At 38.1% G+C, this 20,795-nt stretch overlaps 1 protein-coding gene across 2 annotated transcripts; it reads left to right on the top strand.

The window, feature by feature from the left end:
* The first annotated feature begins 1,629 nt into the window (after positions 1 to 1,629).
* LACTB2 (lactamase beta 2) lies at positions 1,630 to 17,639 on the top strand. Of its 2 annotated transcripts, none has more exons than XM_026843129.1 (7): positions 1,630 to 1,843; positions 2,415 to 2,578; positions 3,855 to 3,978; positions 7,925 to 8,103; positions 12,316 to 12,464; positions 14,038 to 14,115; positions 16,708 to 17,639. In XM_026843129.1, the coding sequence occupies exons 1-7, from the start codon at positions 1,722 to 1,724 to the stop codon at positions 16,780 to 16,782; spliced, it is 891 nt and encodes a 296-aa protein (XP_026698930.1). In that variant the 5' UTR covers positions 1,630 to 1,721; the 3' UTR covers positions 16,783 to 17,639. The 2 variants fall into 2 exon arrangements, with proteins under 2 accessions (XP_026698930.1, XP_026698928.1); XM_026843127.1 differs by having other exon boundaries at positions 14,038 to 14,119.
* Positions 17,640 to 20,795: the final 3,156 nt, after the last annotated feature.

Here is a 20,795-nt window from a genome sequence, read left to right as displayed (position 1 = left end):
AGCATACTGAAGCCTTTAAAAGCTTATCTCCTAGCATGTATTGCATGTATTATTTGCCCATGGTAGCATTTAAGCAAACCAAAAAAATTGAACTTTGAAGTTTCATGAAGTTACAAAGCTCTGTTGGAGCCACAAAATTTTGTTTTTCTGTTCCATGCTGTACTCAGAGTTGTTTGTATCCAACAAGTCTTTAGGAAGTTTGCCTATCAAGATCATATTTGGGGATTTCTGCCCCTTCAGACATCTGTTCTGTTTGTCCATGCCCACGGATTCTGTTCTGTTTGCCCATGCAAATCCTAGAAATGGCCCCAGATCACATATATGGGTTGGAACTCTATTTTTGTATCATGAAAAATCATTTAAGCAAAAATTATGCTACCACCAACACTTCCTTCTGCTTTGTATTGCTATCATCACCTTAGAAATTTAAATTTGTTTGTTACAGGTAATATATACTGGAACTTATATAGGTATAAAACAATCAGATAATATTTGAAATTCTAATACTGGTAAAGTTCCCCACAGTAATATTACCTGCTTTAATTTCAGGTTGAATTACCTTTATTCTTCATTTACAGGGACTTTAGGGAGAGAACAAGTTTGCCTGAATTTCTCTAACAGTGTCAGTTGAAAGGCAATTAAATGAGGGGTTTTAGAGGGGACACTGCAAAGCCAAACAGGTGAATTTCAGCACCTTGCAGGCTCTAGAGTGAATGCTGTTTACAAACACAGTATCTACTTGGATGAAAGTGACAAAATTTCACAGAATGGCTGAAGTGGGAAGGGACTGCTGGAGGTCATTTGGTCTGCCCTCCCTGCTCAAGCAGGCACATCTAGAGCAGGCTGCCCAGGACTACGTCCACACGACTTTTTAATATCTCCAAGGACAGAAACTCCATAACCTCCCTGGGCAACCTGTGTCAGTGCTCAGTCACCCTCACGGTGAAAAAGTGTTTTCTGATGTTCAGAGGGAACCGCCTGTGTTTCAGTGTGTGCACAAGGCATCTGGTCTTGGCACCAGGCCCCATGAGAGGACTGGTAGCAACAGCCCTGTGATGGAGCCTGCGTCCGTCCTCTATGTATCTTCTCTTCAGGCATTTATACACATTGATGAGATCTCCCCGAGCCTTCTCTTCTCCAGGATGAACAGTCCCAGCTTTCAGCATTTCCTCACAGGGGAGATGTTCCTGTCCCTTCATGTAGTGGCCCTTTGCTCCATACACTTCCGTAAGACCACAATTTTCTTAAAAATGCTGAATCCTTGATAGCTCCTATATGGCATACAGAAGCATATACAGCTCCTGTATGTGCTGTAAGTGGCCACGTTCTCAGAACACACAGCAGATGCAGCTGTCGCTACAACAAATTCCTCCCACCTTTAGGAAGAAGACAGCAAAGCCGCGTCCTACCTCTCACTGCGCAGCAGCGAGGCACCGACCCCTCAAAGGGGAATATCGCCCTGAATTACCAGTTTTCGTTCCTAGAGGCCGAGTTTTAAGCGAAAACCCGCCCGCTCTCCTCCATAGCCCGGGGCCAGGAGGATCCGCCTCAGTGAGGGCGGTAGCCGAGGCGCCTCCCAGGCGCCCGCCCCACGGCCGGGCGGAAGGCCGCGCGTCTGGCGCCGGGCGTTGTGCTCTGCGCCTTCGCCTTTCGGCGGTGGCGTGAGGGGAGCGGGGCCGGTCGGCTGGAGTGGGGGAGATTTGCGGGGTGCTGCTGCAGAGATGGTGTCGCTGCTGCCGCGCATCGAGCGGCTTTCGTCGCGAGTGGTGCGAGTACTGGGCTGCAACCCGGGGCCCATGACTCTGCAGGGCACCAACACCTACCTGGTGGGCACCGGGCCCAGGTAACGACCCTGTTCGGGGCCGGGGCAAGGGGCTGGGGCCGTCGCGTTTGGGGCCTGTGCGTTGCCTCCGGCTCGAGAGGCGGTTACCGGGCTGTTCCGAAATCCCTTACTTAGGGTAAAAAAGAGGAGAAAAACTTTAAAAATACGGCATTGTTTTCGGGACCGGTGCCCGGAGGCGGCTCGGAGAGGTGGGATGCGGGGGCTCGGCCGGGCGACTGTTCGGCCAAGAATTCCGTGAGGGACGGGGATGGGTTCGTCGCCTGGGGCCTTGCAGCTCCCCGGCGGTACGAAATGGCAGCTCCTGCGACTTGTCCGGTAGTTGGAAATATGCGGTCTCAATTTGTTATTTATTCTCCTTTGTAAATTGTTATAGCACGGGGATAGAATATCAAGGAGGGAAGAGATGGCGTCTGGAGTATGGAGACATCCATTATCACCACATTTCCATGCAATGTTGGGTTCTTTTTTTAACATTCTTTAACTGTCACGTGAGCACTCCCAAGTCTCTCACTTTTTTTTTTTTTTCCCCCCCTCGCTTGTTTTGTTGTTTTTGTTTTTTTTCCATGTGTAGAAGAGTCCTTATTGACACTGGGGAACCAGCTATTCCTGAATATATCGGCTGTTTAAAGCAGACGCTGTCAGAGTTCAACATCTCAATTCAGGAAATTTTAGTGACACACTGGCATCGTGATCATACTGGTGGAATACCTGATATCTGCACAAATATCCCTAATGGTAGGCCAGCGATTTCAGATATTGTTGCAAATGTTACATATTTGGCAAGAAAAAGCTTTTTACAGTGCTGTGCAAATCATCTGGGTTCTTCTGGAATCTCCATGTACACTACATTCAATTTCATGATACTGTTGCAATGTGTAGAATGAGAGCAGTAAATAATCTGAATATTGTACTACAGTTTTTCTTCAATACCTGTGCATAGCTTCATAGTGAATTTTTATTATGTGTGAATGAGAACCTAGATAGCCATCAGCAGCTTACATGATATTAAGAGATGTGAGAAAAACTTAATACTCGTTCCTTTCTACATTTTCAGTAATGACAGATTTACTATTACTTTTGTTTGTGTAAAAATTAAATAACTCAATTTCTGAAAAAGATAGTGCATAACTTACAGCAGACCATTAGTAATTGCTGGCAAATTTGTAGGCATCAGATCATGAGAAGGAAGAGGGTAGGGCAGTCGGCAGGTACATTCTGATCTACAAATATGTATTTTGTGTAGATAAACAGTAAGAGACATTTCTGCTTCAGTATCTGGGAATAGAATAAGCAGCATGGATATTGCAGTTCTTATCGTCATCAGACTTCATCACAAGCTTTGTCACAGGCTTTGTCAGATTTTGTAAAATTGCCAGATACTTATGTGTGAAGATGACTGGCCATGACTGAAAACTGGTGTCTTTGTGAGGATTTCGTCTTGTCAGCCCATGACTATGGTTGTAAAGACTAGCAAAGGATATAAATACCATTCTGGGTTGCTATCCATAGCTGTCCCAGCCAAGGCATTTCTAGTTCATGCTCAGTTCAGAGCGATAAGACACTGAGGGAAGTTGCAGGTCAGAAAGCCTCCATCTACTGTTAATAAAACGTTGAATGGTGCTTCTGTGAATCATAATGCAGAGCATGAGTGCAGAAATCTTAATGATGTCGTAGAAACCTTTTTTTGGCTCTTTATGAGTCAAGAAGGAACATTTGTAAAATATAATAATTATTGACCTTTATTAATTTCACTTGTGCTTTTTCATCTTCAAAATTGCTGCTGGTACAGAGTACAGTATTCAGCTTCAATGGCTTTCACTATTCAGTGTTTGTGGCTCAGGAATAAGGTTGCTTTGTAAACGTAAAGTTACTGCACAGAATTTCTTGTTTCTAGTTTTTTATTCATACTGTGTAGTAATTAATAGTACTTGTTCAAAAAGTAGCCTTTCTGTGGAATTAGCTTTATTAGTGACAAACTCAAAACATCATTTTCTTTGCTTTCTTTCAATAGAGTCTGAATATCGCATCTGTAAGCTTCCTCGTGTCCCTCACCATGAAGAAATAATAGAAGGAGGACATAAATATTTTTATCTTGAAGAAGGAGATGTGATACAGACAGAGGGAGCCACACTCAGGTAAACACTGATTTCTGCAAGTTTGCTTTTTTCTACAAAATTTTGACACATTTATGTACCCTAACTTCTAATGACTGGCAATCCATACATCTAATCTTTTCGACACTTATGCATGTAGACTTCCTATCATGATCCAGCAGGATGTGTTCATATGAAGAAATTGTTTTAATGAATGAAGATTATCAGGAATTAGCATTTGATTTTTTGCCTCAGCAGAGAAATTAAGAACAATTCCCCTGAAAAAATATTTCCTCTGAGAAAAATCAAATAGGACTTTACATACTTTCTCATCACTCTTTGTTGGGGTTTAACTTCAGCCAAAAACTAAGCCCCACACAGCCACTCACTTGCTTTGGGCTACTTGGAAAAACAAACATCATAATTCCAAACATCCTCCCCTTCCTCCTTCTTCCCCCAGCTTTATATGCTGAGCATGTCATCATATGGTGTGGGATATCCCTTTGGTCAGTTGGGGTCAGCTGTCCCGACTGTGTCCCTTCCCAGTGTCTTGTGCACCCCCAGCCTTATTGCTGGTGGGGTGAGGAGAAGAAAAGACTTTGTCTCTGTGTAAGCATTGCTCATCAGTAATGAAAACATGCCTGTATTAGCAATGCTGTTTTCAGCACAAATCCAAAACATAGCCTCATACTAGCTACTATGAAAAAAATTATCCCAGCCCAAACCAGCACATTCTGCACCCCATACGTTATTTACGTCATGCTCGGGTCCCACACTCTCCAATACAACCTCATTAACAAGCACCCCCTTTCCCATCCTTTGATAGAATGCACAGATATCATTCCCTTAGTCTGTGGACCACCCCTGTAAAATGTCTATAAAATGTCCACAAAATGTCCACTGAGTTCATTTAGTCTATGACTTTGGGCTCCATCTGTTATGGTGGTCACTCGGGACAGGAGAGGGGGAGTGTTGTATGGAGTAACCGGGCACGAAAGCCAGCTCAGGTCAGGTTGCTGCTGCACATGGCACTGCTTCATGTAAGACTTGTCCTCCACTGGTTTGGGTGGTTCCTGCTGTAGTAATTCCCAAAACATGCAACTCAAATCCTGGCTTGCAACAATTTAAAGGTATTTCCATTACAATCTCCACCCTGGACCCTTTGGGCCAGGTTATAGGGTTTAACATTGCAATGAACTCCTCCCCTTGCCCTGCTCTGGCTTGGATTTATGCTCAGATGCAGTCCCTTCGGGGTGTGCCTGCTCTAAGTGGGGCCTTATCAGTGTGCCAGTCTCTTCAGGGCTAGACCTGCTGCAGCGTAGACTTACACACAGCCACAGTGGCTTTAAGGTGCACCTCTTCCAGCATGGCCTTCTCCATGGGCCACAATGCCTTCAGACAAATAGCTGCTCCAGCCTGGCCTTACCCATGGCTGCAGGGATGTACCTGCTCTCTTGTGGGCTTATCCATGGCCACATGCCTTGAAGTGCTTCAGCGTGACCTCGTGCACAGCCACTGATGCTTCAAGGGGTACCTGTGCTGGTTGCCAAAAAAGACTGTCGTGGTTTAACCCCAGCTAGCAGCTAAGCCCCACATGGCTGTTTGCTCACTACCCCCTGGTGGGATGGGGGAGAGAACTGGAAGGGTAAAAGTGAGAAAACTCATGGGTCGAGACAAAGACATTTTAATAGGTAAAGCAAAAGCCATACATGCAAGCAAAGCAAAACAAGGAATTCATTCCCATGGGCAGGTAGATGTTCAACCACCTCCAGGAAAGCAGGGCTCCATCACACTTAACAGTTACTTGGGGAAAACCACCATAATTCCAAACATCTCCCCCTTCCTCCTTCTTCCCCCAGCTTTATATGCTGAGCATGACATCACATGGTGTGAGATATGCCTTTGGTCAGTTGGGGTCAGCTGTCCTGACTGCATCCCCTGCCAGCTTCTTGTGCACCCCCAGCCTTGTTGCTGGTGGGGTGAGGTGAGAAGCAGAGAAGACCTTGACTGCTCAGCAGTAATGAAAACATTCCTGTATTACCAACACTGTTTTCAGCACAAGTCCAAAACATAGGCTTGTAATAGCTACTGTGAAGAAAATTAACTCTCTCCCAGCCAAAACCAGCACACTTATTAAAAATTATATATTGGGGAAGTTTATGGTAGTCTGGATGGAATATTTAGCGTGCATTTCTTTTTACTTTTAAAATATTTCTCAGACACTAAAACCTTTAATACTTAAGGGTTTAAATTTTTAACATTTTAACCTGTCAGGTTCTTTGTAGGGTGCCAATTTGGAAGGGCTTCTTCTGAGAGAGTATATTGCCTGTCTTGTTAGCTTGAATGAGTCTGAAACAGAAAGCCACTCTGCCTCACACAAACACAGACACAAAGAAAAGATCTGACTGTTCTTTTCCAGAGTTCTTTCATTAACATTAATGCATAAATGCATTACTCTTCGCAGGACAAATTTTGCTCGTTTTCCTCAGTTTAGATGTGAATTATATCCCACTTGTAGAATATGCCAGCTGGTTGATAGGAAGAAGAAATGTAAAAGTAACGGATATATTTGACCAAAAGCATTTTATTTTGTTATTGTGAAGAAAAAAAAAAAAAGAAACCAAACATGGAGAGTATTATGTTGATTATTGAAGATCTATCACTACTCTGTGTGGCCCATGTTTGGACAAAATCAATTTAGACATGGAAAACAACTTGCTAAATTTGAATCCAAGTCAGACAGGGGTGGCACATTTGAAGTTTGGGGTAATGCAGCCAAACTTTATGCTAAAAGCAGGAATTCTCACCTGGTTAATTCAGTAAACACTTTAAGGATACTCTTAGATCCACCACTGGTGCCAAAATAGCAGTATCTGCATGTTAAATTTTAGTTAGCAATCTTCAGATTTTCAAGCTGTGCCAGATAGCATTGGGTTCTTTTTCCTTTGTTTTTCCAATTAGTGGTTAAGCTTCCTGGTAATGTTTCGTCAAGAACTGGAGGATACTACTTCATATGAGGGCAAGATGGAACCCATCAGCTTGATTTGCCTCCGCAGGACAATGGCTCACTTGCGGTCTCCCAGCCCTGCATAGATGTGGCTGTGTGCTGCTTATCTTGGCCTGTACACCATGCTTGGCACCAGCTCTGTCGGTTCCTGTTTGCTGCTTTCACGCATCTGCCTTTAACAAGAAGATGCTGCTGAATTTCAGCAGGGATGCTGGTCTGAGTTGTGTTACTTTCACATTGAATCAGCCTCAGCATGAGGCCTTCTGCCTTTCAAAAATCATAGTGAAAGGACACTGCGGTGCAGCTCCTCAGCAACTCAGGTTACTATGTACATACCAATTGCTGCGTTGGAATGCAGTACTCCTTCAAGCTGTGGGGTCCTAAGTCCTTACCATTCAGATGTTTAACAACCTGCAGGTAGAACAGCTAAAAGACTGTGATTCCTTGTATTTGACAGCTCAGCTGCACTGTGTCATGGGGCTTTCAAGGAAAAATAAATTTCAGGAGACAGAAATTTATCAGGGTTTGGTCTCAAAGTTTATACTTAATTTCTAAAAGAATTGGCAACATCATCCTTGCTCTCTTTTGCGAAGTGCAAGGTGTATGTCAAGAACTTCATGTTTCCATCTGGAGATAACCTGTCAATTTTTCTTTTTTAAAGCTTCAGAGTAAAGCCTTGTGTCACACAAATTCTACATGACTAGCCAGCTCCCTTAATGCCTTTTTATTATGATACGTCATGTAAGTAAAAGCATGTTAGAGATGGTGATCAGTGTTCTCTACAATAGTATAAGAGAATGGACTGGGATTAGACCAAGTGATACCCTGTTTGCATCAACATTTCAGCCTTTTCTGGTCTATTTCTTTCTGGTTCTTATTGTGGGCTACATTGTAAGTGTATGATTTCTATCATGTGTTTCTAGCTTCTGAAAATGAAGCATATATGCAATATGAAAAACATGCTTTTTTGTTGCTCTTTAGAGTGTTATATACGCCTGGACACACTGATGATCATATGGCTTTACATCTAGAAGAAGAAAATGCTCTGTTTTCCGGTGACTGTATTTTAGGGGAAGGAACAACTGTAATTGAAGACCTGTATGATTACATGAAAACTTTGAAGAGGTTGTTACAAATGAAACTAAATTTAATATATCCAGGTAAGTGGTTCTATTTTGAACTGCTCTGTTTTACTATACAATTTTTAAATATCTCCTCTAAGAATTTGAGAACTTTTATTAAAATCAAACACCATTACTAATCTAACAATTCAAGTTCATTACGTAATATATGCCCACTGCATAAGACTTTATGGCAAGACTTGAAAATTTTTCAGTGGTAGATACCTTTCCTTCCTGACATTTCTCCATCTGAGGGTGAATCTTGTGCTTCTGAGCCCAGAGCATACAGAGGCCAGAATCTTTCAGTGTTGGAATTATGCAGCAACTTTGGTTTTCTTATATTACTTTATCCACAAGCCTTAATGTTACCTTGGATTTGCATCCCCACATACACTGCCAATGTGAGTAACTTAGTAAGTTTTTTTGAGGGGTGTCTGTCCTCAGCACAGATCAATCATGGAAAGCTGCAGAACTGTCAGATGGTTGACTTGGTTAATGACTTAGCTTAAATTTGAACAAGAACCAAGAGGTCAAAGGTCATGTTCTAAAAATAAGTTGCTGATTCATTCAGTCTATGACTTTGCTTTATTTTTTTTTCCTCTATCTCCCCCAAACCTTGGGAATGCATTTACTTTTCATATAAAGCACTTGTCTGTTTGTCAAGACTGGGTTTTAAGAATTCATTATGTAGCTAAGGTTTAAGTTCTTCATTTGATTTTTCAGAGCTACATCTCAGGATTTTTTCTGATTTATTCTGTTTCATCATCTTCAGCTTGTCATTCTGAGTGACTGTGTCTACATTCTCAGTTCTGTATTCCTCCGTAACCATCTATGTTTAGCCTACATAACAAAATCTCTTTTGTGTTCATTTTTAAGATATGCTTCTTTTGAAGTAGGTGTTCTCTAAATGCTTTAAGATCTAATCATTAAAATGCTATTTAAGAAAAATACCACTATAAATATTCCAGGGATGTGGAGGCTGACAGACAGAAATAGTGACTTGCTCATAGTTATTGACTTAACTACTGGTAAAACTAAGAATAGCCTTCTGAATCTCAGTCTCGATGAATTAAATGTTCTATTTTATTTCTTAAATACCTACAAAACTAAGGCTGTTGCTTTAATTGAGTTTCTGCCTTCCAAAACCCCATATATGCCAAATTCTATTGGGTTTATCAGTTTTATCTGTTATATTTCACTCTCTCCCTAATTTATCTAGATTACACATTCAGGAAGGTTGAATATTTGTGCCATTTATCTGTAACTATTTCCTACACTGTTGTAAGTATGTTCATGCTGTACTTGCCATTAGGAAGCCAGTTGGATATTTATTATATATTTTCAGTGATGAGTAGCTAAGTACTGAGATGGTTTGGAGCTAATCCATGCATCACAAAATGTGTGTGCAATTGTGTAAAAGATAACTATTGCCCAGTCGGAACAATTGTTTATATTATTGGTCTATACAGTAAAATGGTAACTATAGCAGAAGGTAGTTTGCTTTACCAGTACATTCTGTATGAGCTCAGTACTTTTACTTTATTGCAGTTATAGGTCTTCATAATTCTTGAACTGTTTGTCTTGTTCTCCATCCATGCTTTAGCACTTAAATTGCAGCTTCAGATTAGATGTAGAGGAGCATGAATTTTTGTAACAAGCTGACTGCTGGCTAGGTGTGAGTAGCTGAATTTTTCCCAATCCTTCCCCTTCCATGTTTCTTTTTTAATTTAATGTGAAGATGACTTCAGGCAGAATACTCATGACAGTCTATTTACAGTCGATAGTTGATGAGAATCCTTGGGTCCAGAAAAGGGCATTTTAATCAGCAGAGGGCTCCCCATCCTGTAATAAATGATGTTCCTTGATAATACAGAAAAAATGGTACTGGAGTTAGGAATCTGTGCAAGATTTCATAAGCCAATTATTTTTATCCTTAATGCTTTAATTTACTGTAAAGTAAGAGAAATTTATATTACTTCACAGGGTGTTATGAGAATAAAAATTTACTGTAACTGATAGTCTGGGCTATAGAGGTGTGAAATAATATGAAGCTGTCTGATATAAAATCTGAACTATTGAAAAGGCAGTCATATTTTGAGAGATCTATTTTACAAACTCAGAAACATTTTACATTTATGCAGTTACTAATTTATTTATTGGTGAAGTTAATTGAGTTGCTTTCCCTGAAAAATTATGGGTGGTAAAGATCCACATGTGGATTTAGTTCCAAGCTTTCTGACATAATTTTAATGTATGCATATGCATATGTAATGGCTGTGGATCAGATGATGTAATGGATATGAAATGCCTTTAACTTTGCAAAATTTGTGTTCCATTCCAGGTACTGACATTGGTCTTGTAGTAAAAGTCAATTAAATCAGTTGGAAGAGCAGAGACTGGTTTTAAGACTGCCTTGTGATTCCATGTGCAGGCCTTAATTTTGAAGATTTTAATGCGACTTCTGTCATTAGAAAATGCAAGAGAATGGACAGTTAGCATTATAGTCTCTGCTCTATATATCTTTTTTTTTTTCTAAATTTAAACATTTTTTTTCTAAATGGCAACATATTTACTAGAGATACTGTTATATTTGTAATTTATTTTGTACGGAATAATAGCTTCAGATTAAAGATGTTTGAAATCATTAAATATATGTGCCCATGACAGAATAATTTTATATTTACATGTTACATATCTTTTATTATTATTATACTACCTTTACACTCTATACAAGGTAAGCTTCGTTGTGTATTTAGTAATTTCAAATCTGCTGAAGTGAGTGTGTAAGTTGAGATACATATAAATATTTTGACTTGCTGAAGAATAGGTTTCCTTTGACACTTACTTCACAGATATTCAAAACATGAAAAAATAGTTGTTCTTTTTCTATAAGCTGCCTGTCCTCAGGCAGAATAAGCTCTAGTTTTAAAAGCCTTAAAACTAAAAATCCATTTAGTCAGTTAACCCAAAAGTACAACTAAAGAATATGATGATTTCTTTTTAAATAATCGGAGAACCCAAAATAAACTGCCTGATTTGGATGATGCCAAATGACTTCTAAGAGAAAGCTGTGTTTTTCACAATAGTTTCTGTTCTCTCATTTTATAAATTACTTGGAGTTTAGACTGGCAGAGCTAGAAGTTTCTGCTGCTACTTCAGGTGAGGTATACAGGCAAAGAAATAGGAAACCTTGCTATAAAAAGCATGATGTAAGTAAATTTCTTTATAGGTAAAACATTGTTTAACTTTTGTTCATGTAACTCATGTCTGAAAAACATTTTCATTTCATCTGTCATTTTAGTGTATCATGAGGCAGTATTTGATTTTTCCACAAAGGTTAGTGCTTTACCAATTAAGGTTTTTTATAATTTGATTCAAAGACCTTTCGAAAGTAAGTTGAACATTTCTGATCTGCCATAGTAAGTCCAGGAAAAAAACAGGTGTTTGTTTATGCCAGACATAAAAAGGTCCACATACAGCCTTCCATGTGCATTGCTTATTTCTGCTCTGACACATTCCTGTTGGCTCATGGATTTGTCTTCTATTGATTTTTTTTTATCATACTTATGAAATTATGTTCTCAAGGGTATAAATTACTGTGGGTGAGTCACTTTGGAAGATCTGTCCTGGAAAATTTATCTGTCGCAATTAAAGATGTTACTTCTGTTGCCCTGTGTTTGCTAGATAGCCCCACAACAGGACAGTAGTACATGAGTCCTTCACCTCAGCCAATACTGGTCAAAGACCAGAATCAGTTGAAGTCATCAGTATCTTTTGGGGAGAGTGAGACAGGCAGAGAGAGGTAATATAATGATCTGAATCTCATCCTTAAAATCTGTTCAGCAGTGAACTCCTTTCCTTTTTTTTTTAATAGCCTGAAGTAGTCTTCCCTTGCTTTCCTTATCTCATCTGAAGTATTCCCTCTCCCCATTCACGCTTTTCAGATCCTAATGCTTCCTTTGCATTGTAATGCTTTTCAATTTCAGACTGTGGTGCAGAAATTCAAACTTAATTTTAGCCTATTTATATGCAAAAAAAACCCAAACCACCAAACAAAAAAACTTGCAAAGAGCAAGAGCGTCTTACAGTTTAACATCAAGGATACTCTGACAGGGTGGTATGTATAGGTGCTGCACCCTTCTTATGACTTTTAAGTCTACCAGAGTTTATATAATAATGAATCAATTATTCAATAGCATGCTTAATTCCAAATTTAAGTAACAGTGCTCTGGTACCTGTGTTTTGATTTAGGTCATGGCCCAGTAGTACGTGATGCAAATGCTAGAATCCAAAGCTACATTTCTCACCGAACAGCACGTGAACAGCAAATTCTAAATGTTTTCCAGAAGAATGCTGGAAAATCATATACGTCCTCGGAGCTTGTAAAGATAGTATACAAGGTAATTGTTGATTAAAAGTTTTTAGATCAAACTAAAGAAAATTGAGGTTATGTTCATAAAATTGTATGTAACGGTTTGTTTGAGTGAAGACAGTGGTGGCTTTTTAAAAGAGAAAAAATAAATTCTGCTTGTTCAGATTTCATATATGACTGTGCATTTAAATTGCATTGTTTAAGCACTTCATTGGAGTAGGGCCTGGATGATTCTTACAACCTTCTTATTTCACTATCTAGATGGTCCTAAGCACAGTTTCATAGGACCAAGCAAAAATAAAGTTGTAGTGCTTGGTTCTAAGTGAAAAGTATGAGATGACTGTTAATTGTTGATTTGTCAAAGTGTGTTTGGAGTCTCCTGAAAGATTGTTTAGAACTTCTAGTTCTTGGTTTATCTGTCTGCAGGAGGATGCAGGAGGACTGTAGTTCCACAAAGATAGATATTGTGCTCAGAAGTTGGGTGGCTTGCGTTGTGTCGTTAGGCAGACATAAAAGTACTTATTTCCTACTTCATCATTCTTCATGTAACCTAGGTAATTTGTACATGTGATATGGGGGCTACCCCTCCTATCAAGTAAAGATAAAAGTTACAGCATTTGCTTCAGAGGAAGATGTCTAAGTTGCCTATGGCAGTGGCTTGTGAGTAAGTCTGTAACAGCTTCATAACTCATTTTTCGTGGTTCTGCTGATCCCCAGTTTGCAAAAGAATTGACTACGTCACATTGAACATTTTGCAGTGCTGATGTACCCATTACCTGTGGCTGTTTAGCTCCTGCAGTTTTCCTGCCTGAACAGCAACAGCTTTTAAAGTATACAGCCATGCACATGTTCTTCTAAATCACAAACCACTTGTCCTGTCACTATAGGATGAGAATTTTCTCAGTACTACTAAAGCTTTCATATTAAAAATGACAGTGTAATCTTTTCCGGCTTTTTAAAGATTCACAATTTATTGAGCTAGTTTTCTAGTGAATTTTCCTGCCAGACTCGTGTTACTTGGAGAACAACTGTTTAATTTTCAAAAAGGCAGCTTTTCTTTTAGAATGACAGAGCTGGAGAGGAGTATTTTGAAATCTAATTGGCTTTTACCTAGTGGGCATTAGAAAACTTTAAGAGATGTTTTGTCCTCCCGAAGCTGTTGTATTTTTAAATTGTTCACTCTTTTATAGATGCTAATTGTTAAAGGATATTTAAACCTATGCAAACATTGTCATGGAATAGAAGTGATAGGTATCGGTGGAGAAATACATCTCCAAATTTGCCTTTAAAAATGCTGACCCAGTGCAGACCAAGCTCAGAAGAGCACAGTCTTAGTGTTGGCCAAAGTTTGCATAACACAAATGGATAATGCAAAAATACGAGCAAAGTAAACTAAAGTGTGTTTTGGGGCTACTAGTTTAACTGGTGTAAAATTGATTTGCTCATTTTAGTTTGTTGTCATTATATAACTAACTGAATGTTCAACATAGCAGTTTAGAAGAGGAAGATCTATGTATGTTGAACCATGAGTTACATATATTGAAAAAAATAATTGGGAGATATTTAAACAAATACAAAATGCGTATTTGTGTTCCCATTAGGAGATCCCTGAAAATTTACTTCCAGCAGCAGAAAATAACCTCCTAGTCCACTTGAAGAAGTTGGAAAAAGAAGGAAAAGTGTGTAAGTTGTGGGTAGAGGGTAATTTTAATTTTGATTTTCTATATACTGTTTCTCATTATATTTTAGTGGATTATATCCAGGGGGAAAAAACCTGCAATTAGTTGTAGTGGCTGTCCTTCAGACAACTGAAGTAGAATTATATATAAAAGGCCTCTGGCTATACAGTATTTCCAGACTTTCAGAAAATATTTTATAAAGTATTTGTGACATACTTAGAGCACAGATTACTCCAATGCATATACCTTTACATTTTCATTTAAAACATACCATGGAATACATTCCTAATGCTAGTGTTTATACGTTTGTGTATTTTCTGAAATTCTTACCTAAACATGCATGTACATAGTATTTTATGGGAATACGTTTTACGTTTCTGCCTTTCCTAAATGCATATTTTTACATGTATGTGTTCTCGAGATGGTTAAAATCATGCAGTGTAAATTTTTACAATTTCTGATTAGTACAGTACTGAAGTAGAGCAACTATATTTAGTTTATTGTTTTTGCCTTGTGCCTTTACTTTTAGCGAACAAGGTGAAGTATTCTGTTTCTGTAATGGCATGCGCATGTGGAGAAGTTATTCAGCCAGAAACTAAGGAAAATACTCCTGTCTGTACATTACATAACTGCACCCAGGACTGTCTACTTATAATAATTACATTAATATTTACAACTGTTTCAAATTTTCAGCATTTACCAACCTGAATAACAACTTGAAATTAGTGTATTTTTTCCAACTAAGACCTTCTCTTTATTTTATTAAATCAGCTACTACATACTAATTGTGTGAACAGTTGAGACAATTTTTGAAATAATGATGACCTGCCTCTATAAAATAGTCTAGAGTCACATGAATACAGTCATTACTGAAATTCAGAAAATGACATCTTCACGTATATTTTGTGCAGAATGCCATGAAAGCTTACCAGCATGATACTTATTGGATCAGCTTTTAAATGTGATCTCAATTTTTGGTTAGTAACATTATTGACTTACACAGTTCTCCAGTTTGGCTCCACAAGATTCCTCTGGGGTATCAGATGCTGTTGTCTATTTATCCTTTTCACTGCCAACGTAGCTCAAGCAACAGCATTTTCTGTTTAGATGAAGTAGTGGATAAATTAGTTTTCTTTGTAAAGCTAGACTTGCAGTCTTTGCTACAGTAGACTGTGTGTATGCATCTTAGAAGTCCAGGAATTAATTTTGAGTGAGCTAGTGACTTTCATCTCTTAAGCCAGGCAGTCTTCCTTTCCGTTTCTCCCAGAATACCTTTCTCATGCTTACTGAACAAAACCAGCTCAGTTTTCCTCAGAAATCACCTTTGTATTTTGGAGACAGCAGATACGGAGCTTCAGGCTGTTCGCAAAGTAGCAACTGCTTGAAATGATTAGAAAGTTTAAATAGCTAGAGGAGATACTAATTAGAAGAATTATTGTGACTCTTCTACTCCAGTTGGAGGGTCTTGATTCAGCTGTGTGTTCCTGCTCTCCATGAAGCACAAGAAATGCACTTTAAAGTTTTTTGATTTTTTGTTTTTTAATCTTCAATTTGAGCTCCCAGAGAGGGAGGGAAGCAATCTCATCAGAACACTTGTAGTTATATCTGTTAATAAACCCTTAACATCATGTGACCTTTGTCAGTTATTCAGTTCAAATTAAGGACACGGGAAAGGAAAATTTATTCTTTTGGTTCTGAGAATGTAGCATACAAATGCTTGTGTACCAATAGTAGTTGTTCATTTGGTTTTGATATGATGTCCTTTCCACATAGTCCAAGTTGCAGTATTTCAAGTATTGTTCCCATTATGGAAGACTCAAGCTGCAGTCATAACAATGTCTGCTTAATTTTTCCAAAATATTTTTCCAAAGAACCATGTTGTCAGTATCTGTAGTGAATGTGACAGGCACATTACAACCTTACAAGAGAGTTACTCAATGCAAATTATGGCCATATGCTGTCTGCTGCAGTCATTAATTCACCACTTCATACTAGAAATTGCAGTTTATGTTGGTACATAACTTTTATAACTTGAATTAGGAGTGATAATGCCTTTACAGATTTGCTTTTCTCACTCAGAAAAATAATGTCGTGTACAGGAGCATGGTACAATATGGGCATGTAAGCTTTCTCCCATGTTTGGATATAAGTATCTTGGTCATTGTTTCACATTTTTAAAACACTGCTGATGAAGAGAGAAAAATAATTTGACTGTTCTTAATTTCTTAGCACAATTTTTTTTTCTCTGAAGTTCATAAATTTCGGAAAATGCAACAGTTGTTCTGCTACCTCAAATTTCTTAATATCTAGAATTTTTAATATTCTGAACTTTCAATAACTGTGAGATTATTAAACACTTTTTTATTAATCATTCTTTATATTGCTAGGTTACACTGTGAAACAGTTAATGTTTATCATCTTCCATTAAAATGCAACACTGGCCTGAAGGAAAGTATTCCAGTGGTTTTAATAAAAAATGCCATGTATAGACATACATATGCATGTACAGGTTAAGTTTGAGATCGTCTGTAATGTTTATATATAGCATCTAAGTGTTAGTTTGTGACTAATTTGGTCTTTTTTTCTTAACAGTACATGACATGTCTCCCAACTTCAGATGGAGAAACAATTTATAAGTTACGCAAGATTGCTCAAGAATATTTTTAATCTGCATAGTTGCTGCATGAAAAAATAGAATGATGAGCTCAGATGATATGTAAAATAAATACTAATTCTTCCTTCCTTTTTTTTAAACAGTGGTAACACCATTTCAAAGCAGTGTTACAGTCAGTTAAATAATGTTTTTCATATTCTTCTTTACAGAAATTTTCAAAATGACCTGATACATACTGAGCTAATAAAATGGAATGAGTGTGAAGAACTGAATGTTACCTCTGCTGTAAAATATCCAGTTTTATCACTGGTGGCAGAAAACAAAACTTAATAATAACATATTATAAAGCAATATTATAAACTTAGTAAATCAGATATGTAAAAAATCTCTAGTAAAAGAATAGAAAAAATGTTTCATTTGCTTGTGATTTTCAAAAAGTGATTTTCTAACAAGTTATCTGTACATTCTAAAAAACAAGTTATTTTTGTTAACAGATGTAAATACTGGGGTTTATATTCTTTTTCTAATTTAGCTGCCTGTGCATATCTTTGCTGGTTGCTCACTGCAATAGGTTTTAACGAACACCGAAAGTAATTCCAGACTTCTCTGTTTCCTGGCAGAAACACTATTTTTACGGAATTCAAAGTATACATTCATTTTACCTAATTCATGTCAAAAAATGTGCAGAGTTGGAGCAGACTCTTGAATTCTTTACCTTGTAAGACTCTGCAAAAATGTGATTAAAAAGCTGTATAAATTGAGATATGTATTACCATATGAAGTTGTCTATAACTAACAAGCTTCAAGTTTTGCTGTTAAATCCATTTAAACTACAAATATTTTATTTAAAGCTTTTACTTGGTTGTAAGATACTGTATAGTGTATTAAAATACAATATTGGAAGATTAAACTGTAAGTTCTGTTCTCTGTGGAGCTTAAACTTTCAGAATAGCATACGAATGTTTGCATTACTTTGTGTATTCAAAGTGTGTGAAGGTTTTATGATATATACACTTCTTTTAATTCTGGCTCAACCTGAAAAAAAATCAGATATGAGATGTTTGAAATTACCGAAGAGAAATATATATCCTTGAAAATCTTTAACTGTTCAATACTGTACCTGCATTTGTGAGACATCTGTATGTTTGGGTATTTAAGGCATGTTTTAATAATTATCATTATTTTATGAAGTTATTGACATTTGTTTTAATCAGCTGAGCCAAATCCAATACAAAAATACTCCCAGGAACAGCAATCCAAAACAGAAATCATACTCTGAAGTAGTAACCAGCCCCTTGAAGAGGGGTAATAGTAACTTCTGCTCTATAAAATAATTCATTCTGCAAAACCATTGATCAGATTTTTGGCCATATAATGACTCTTGCTTACTTTTAACTTTATGTCCAGTGTCATTTTAGGGTCTTTTCCAGATCTCCTAGCTTTTCTTCCCTTTTTGTTTTGTTTATTTGTATTTTTCCATTTCAGCCACTTATTTTTCCTCCTCCCACAAACCTTATTTTTTTAATTTCTTTTGGATTGTTTCTCTCTTCATAATTACACAGGAGGTTTCACATGGACTTCTTAATCATTAATAATTGTTTTCCTGTAACTCTTTCATGAATTTATAGTTTTTCCATTGTTAGGAATGAAAAGGTAATTATCACTGTTTTCTTTCTTAAAAACTTAATTCACATGCTCTGAATGATGTCATTTTCCTTCACAAAAACAGAAGGATCAGTGAAATGGCACAGTTTTCTGTCGTGAGGTCAGAGAACTAAGCCAGGAGTTAAACTGGTATGAAGAGGTGATGTCTCATTACCTTTCTGAGCTTAAGAAGTCTACCGGCAGGCAAAATGTCGCTGAATCATTTTCTTCTGTTTTACTGTACTTCATTTTTAAATACAAAGAAATGGCTTTAGGATTAATTTAAAAGTATCATTGGAACTTGCGAGCAGCAAAGAAAGTGAGAGGGTACAAATTGGAGAATTCCATGTTCTGTGCTGTGCTGCAGCAAACACCTGACATTCACAAAAAATAAGGGAAATTGCAGTTTAACCAGAAGTTGTTAATTGTGAGTTAATTATAATGTCATTCATTATAAGTCAGAGTGTTTATTTAAAAATAGAGTGGTAAATGTAAGCTATATGCCATGTATGTATAGAAAATGGGCATTTTCCTATTTACATCCCTTGTAAGGAATACATTCATCTGTGCAGAATGCTTTAAAAGTCAAAAACAGGAGAAGGGGCAATTTCTATCTCATCAAGCCAGAAGGGCAAATGTCATTCGATGTGTGAACTTTATAAACAGCTAGGGGCAATCTGTATTTCCAGTCTTCCTGCCAGCTAATTTGAAGATCCTGTGCATCATCATTTATTAGTTTTAAGACCTAGGAAAGAAGTTTGTTGGTATTTAGGACCTTTGGGGGATTTTTGATTCTGTTTCTTGCCAACTTGCTTATGTACACCTTATTTAAAATGTCATTTTTGGTTATATCTTTAAGCATGTTTGATGACGAGGGAATTCAGGAAAGGCTCCCAAATAGGAAGGGCATTGTTCTGTTACTGCAGGTACAGCACGTCCTACCGAATCCTCCACAGTCTTGCCACCTGAAACTGTATTGGGTTTGCATGGCAACGTTTTGGTAGCAGCAGGGGCACAGGGGTGGCTTCTCTGAGAAGGTGCCAGATGCTTCCCCATTTCAGACTCTAAGGAACTTCCTTCCTAAATGACATGATCATTTTGAAGCCTAGTATTTCAAAGTATGAACATCTGGAAAGAAACCTGGCAAACAGACCAGTAACCCACTGGCAAGAAGCAGACAGGGCTGACAGGCTCAGGTGTTGTAGATCATCCCACTTTGAAGAGCCATAAGAAACATTGTATGGCAGAAGAGGGAACTCCAGTAAAAGGAAGGCATGAAAACTGTTGAGATGAGGCAACAGGTTGCCTTGTTTTCCATTTCAGTACAGCTGTTTGCACTGTATCATCAGAACAAACAAAACTAAGTTGAAACTGAGGAGCTCAGTGCCTACATAAGAGGACTTCTAACCAGATGCTTGAGGCACTTGCTGATTATAGCGTGAGACAAGGATGTCTTGTCCCAGTTAAGTCCTGTTTGTTATGTCTGTGGAGATGAGATGACCTGATTTCTTTTTAAGGCTGAGGTGGGAAATAGATGCAAGACAACATTGCAAAAAGGATTCTCATTTTCATCCCAGCCCAATATACTTCATGGGTTCAGTATGTTACACCCATGACCACACAGTATGCAGCTGGAGATAACACTTTCACATTGTTGCTGTTGAAAATAATGTTCTGCTTACTTTAGAGTTTGAAAATACTGGTGTGGCCAGGGGATGAAGGGATTTCTAAGTTATAAAACATCTTGGGACTGAAATACGAATGCTTGTTCTCTTTAACTTTTATATGTAAAAAAAAAAAAAAATCTCCAGCTGTGAAGGGAAAAATTTCTGCAGGTTTTCCTCTATTTTTTAGTACCCCAGATCATCTCCAGATACCAAATATCCCTGTCTCCTGATTTAATAAATATGTGCAAAACCTCTTGAGTATCTTCACAGCTGATAAAAGCATTCCATAGTTGAAAAACCTGGTCATCCACTAATCAGTCTGCTTCATGAGTAGGTCACCCCAAAAACCTGGTCATACACTACACACAGCTCTGTATAGTAGGAAGAAACCAACCTATTAAAACCAGTTTGTACAGTGTATTTGTGCACATTCAATTCTGGCACAGCCAAGCCATAGTGAATAGTTGCATCTTAGTCTCCTACCCTGTATTCATTAGCAAAAGCTGTTCTGACAAGACTAAACCTCAGCCATAAATTACTCCTTTTCTTGATCTTTCTTCTCCATGTATCCACTGAGAGTACCTGTCAGCCAGAAGCTTTAATAAAAGTAGCATGAATTTGGCGGGGGGTTGAAGGACAGCTCAATTTAGCCTGGAAGTTTTCTGCATCGGTGTTCATTTCCCAGATCTCATCACTCACGTATTTAACCTGGTAACAGGTTCTGTGACCGGGTTGGGTTTTTTTTTTTTTAAATC

Source organism: Athene cunicularia (assembly GCF_003259725.1).
Source record: "Athene cunicularia isolate RWA chromosome 2 unlocalized genomic scaffold, athCun1 chr2_part1, whole genome shotgun sequence".
Lineage (NCBI taxonomy): Eukaryota > Metazoa > Chordata > Aves > Strigiformes > Strigidae > Athene > Athene cunicularia.
The sequence above is the reverse complement of the archived record's forward strand: the minus strand, read 5'-3'. Positions and strand labels throughout refer to the sequence as shown.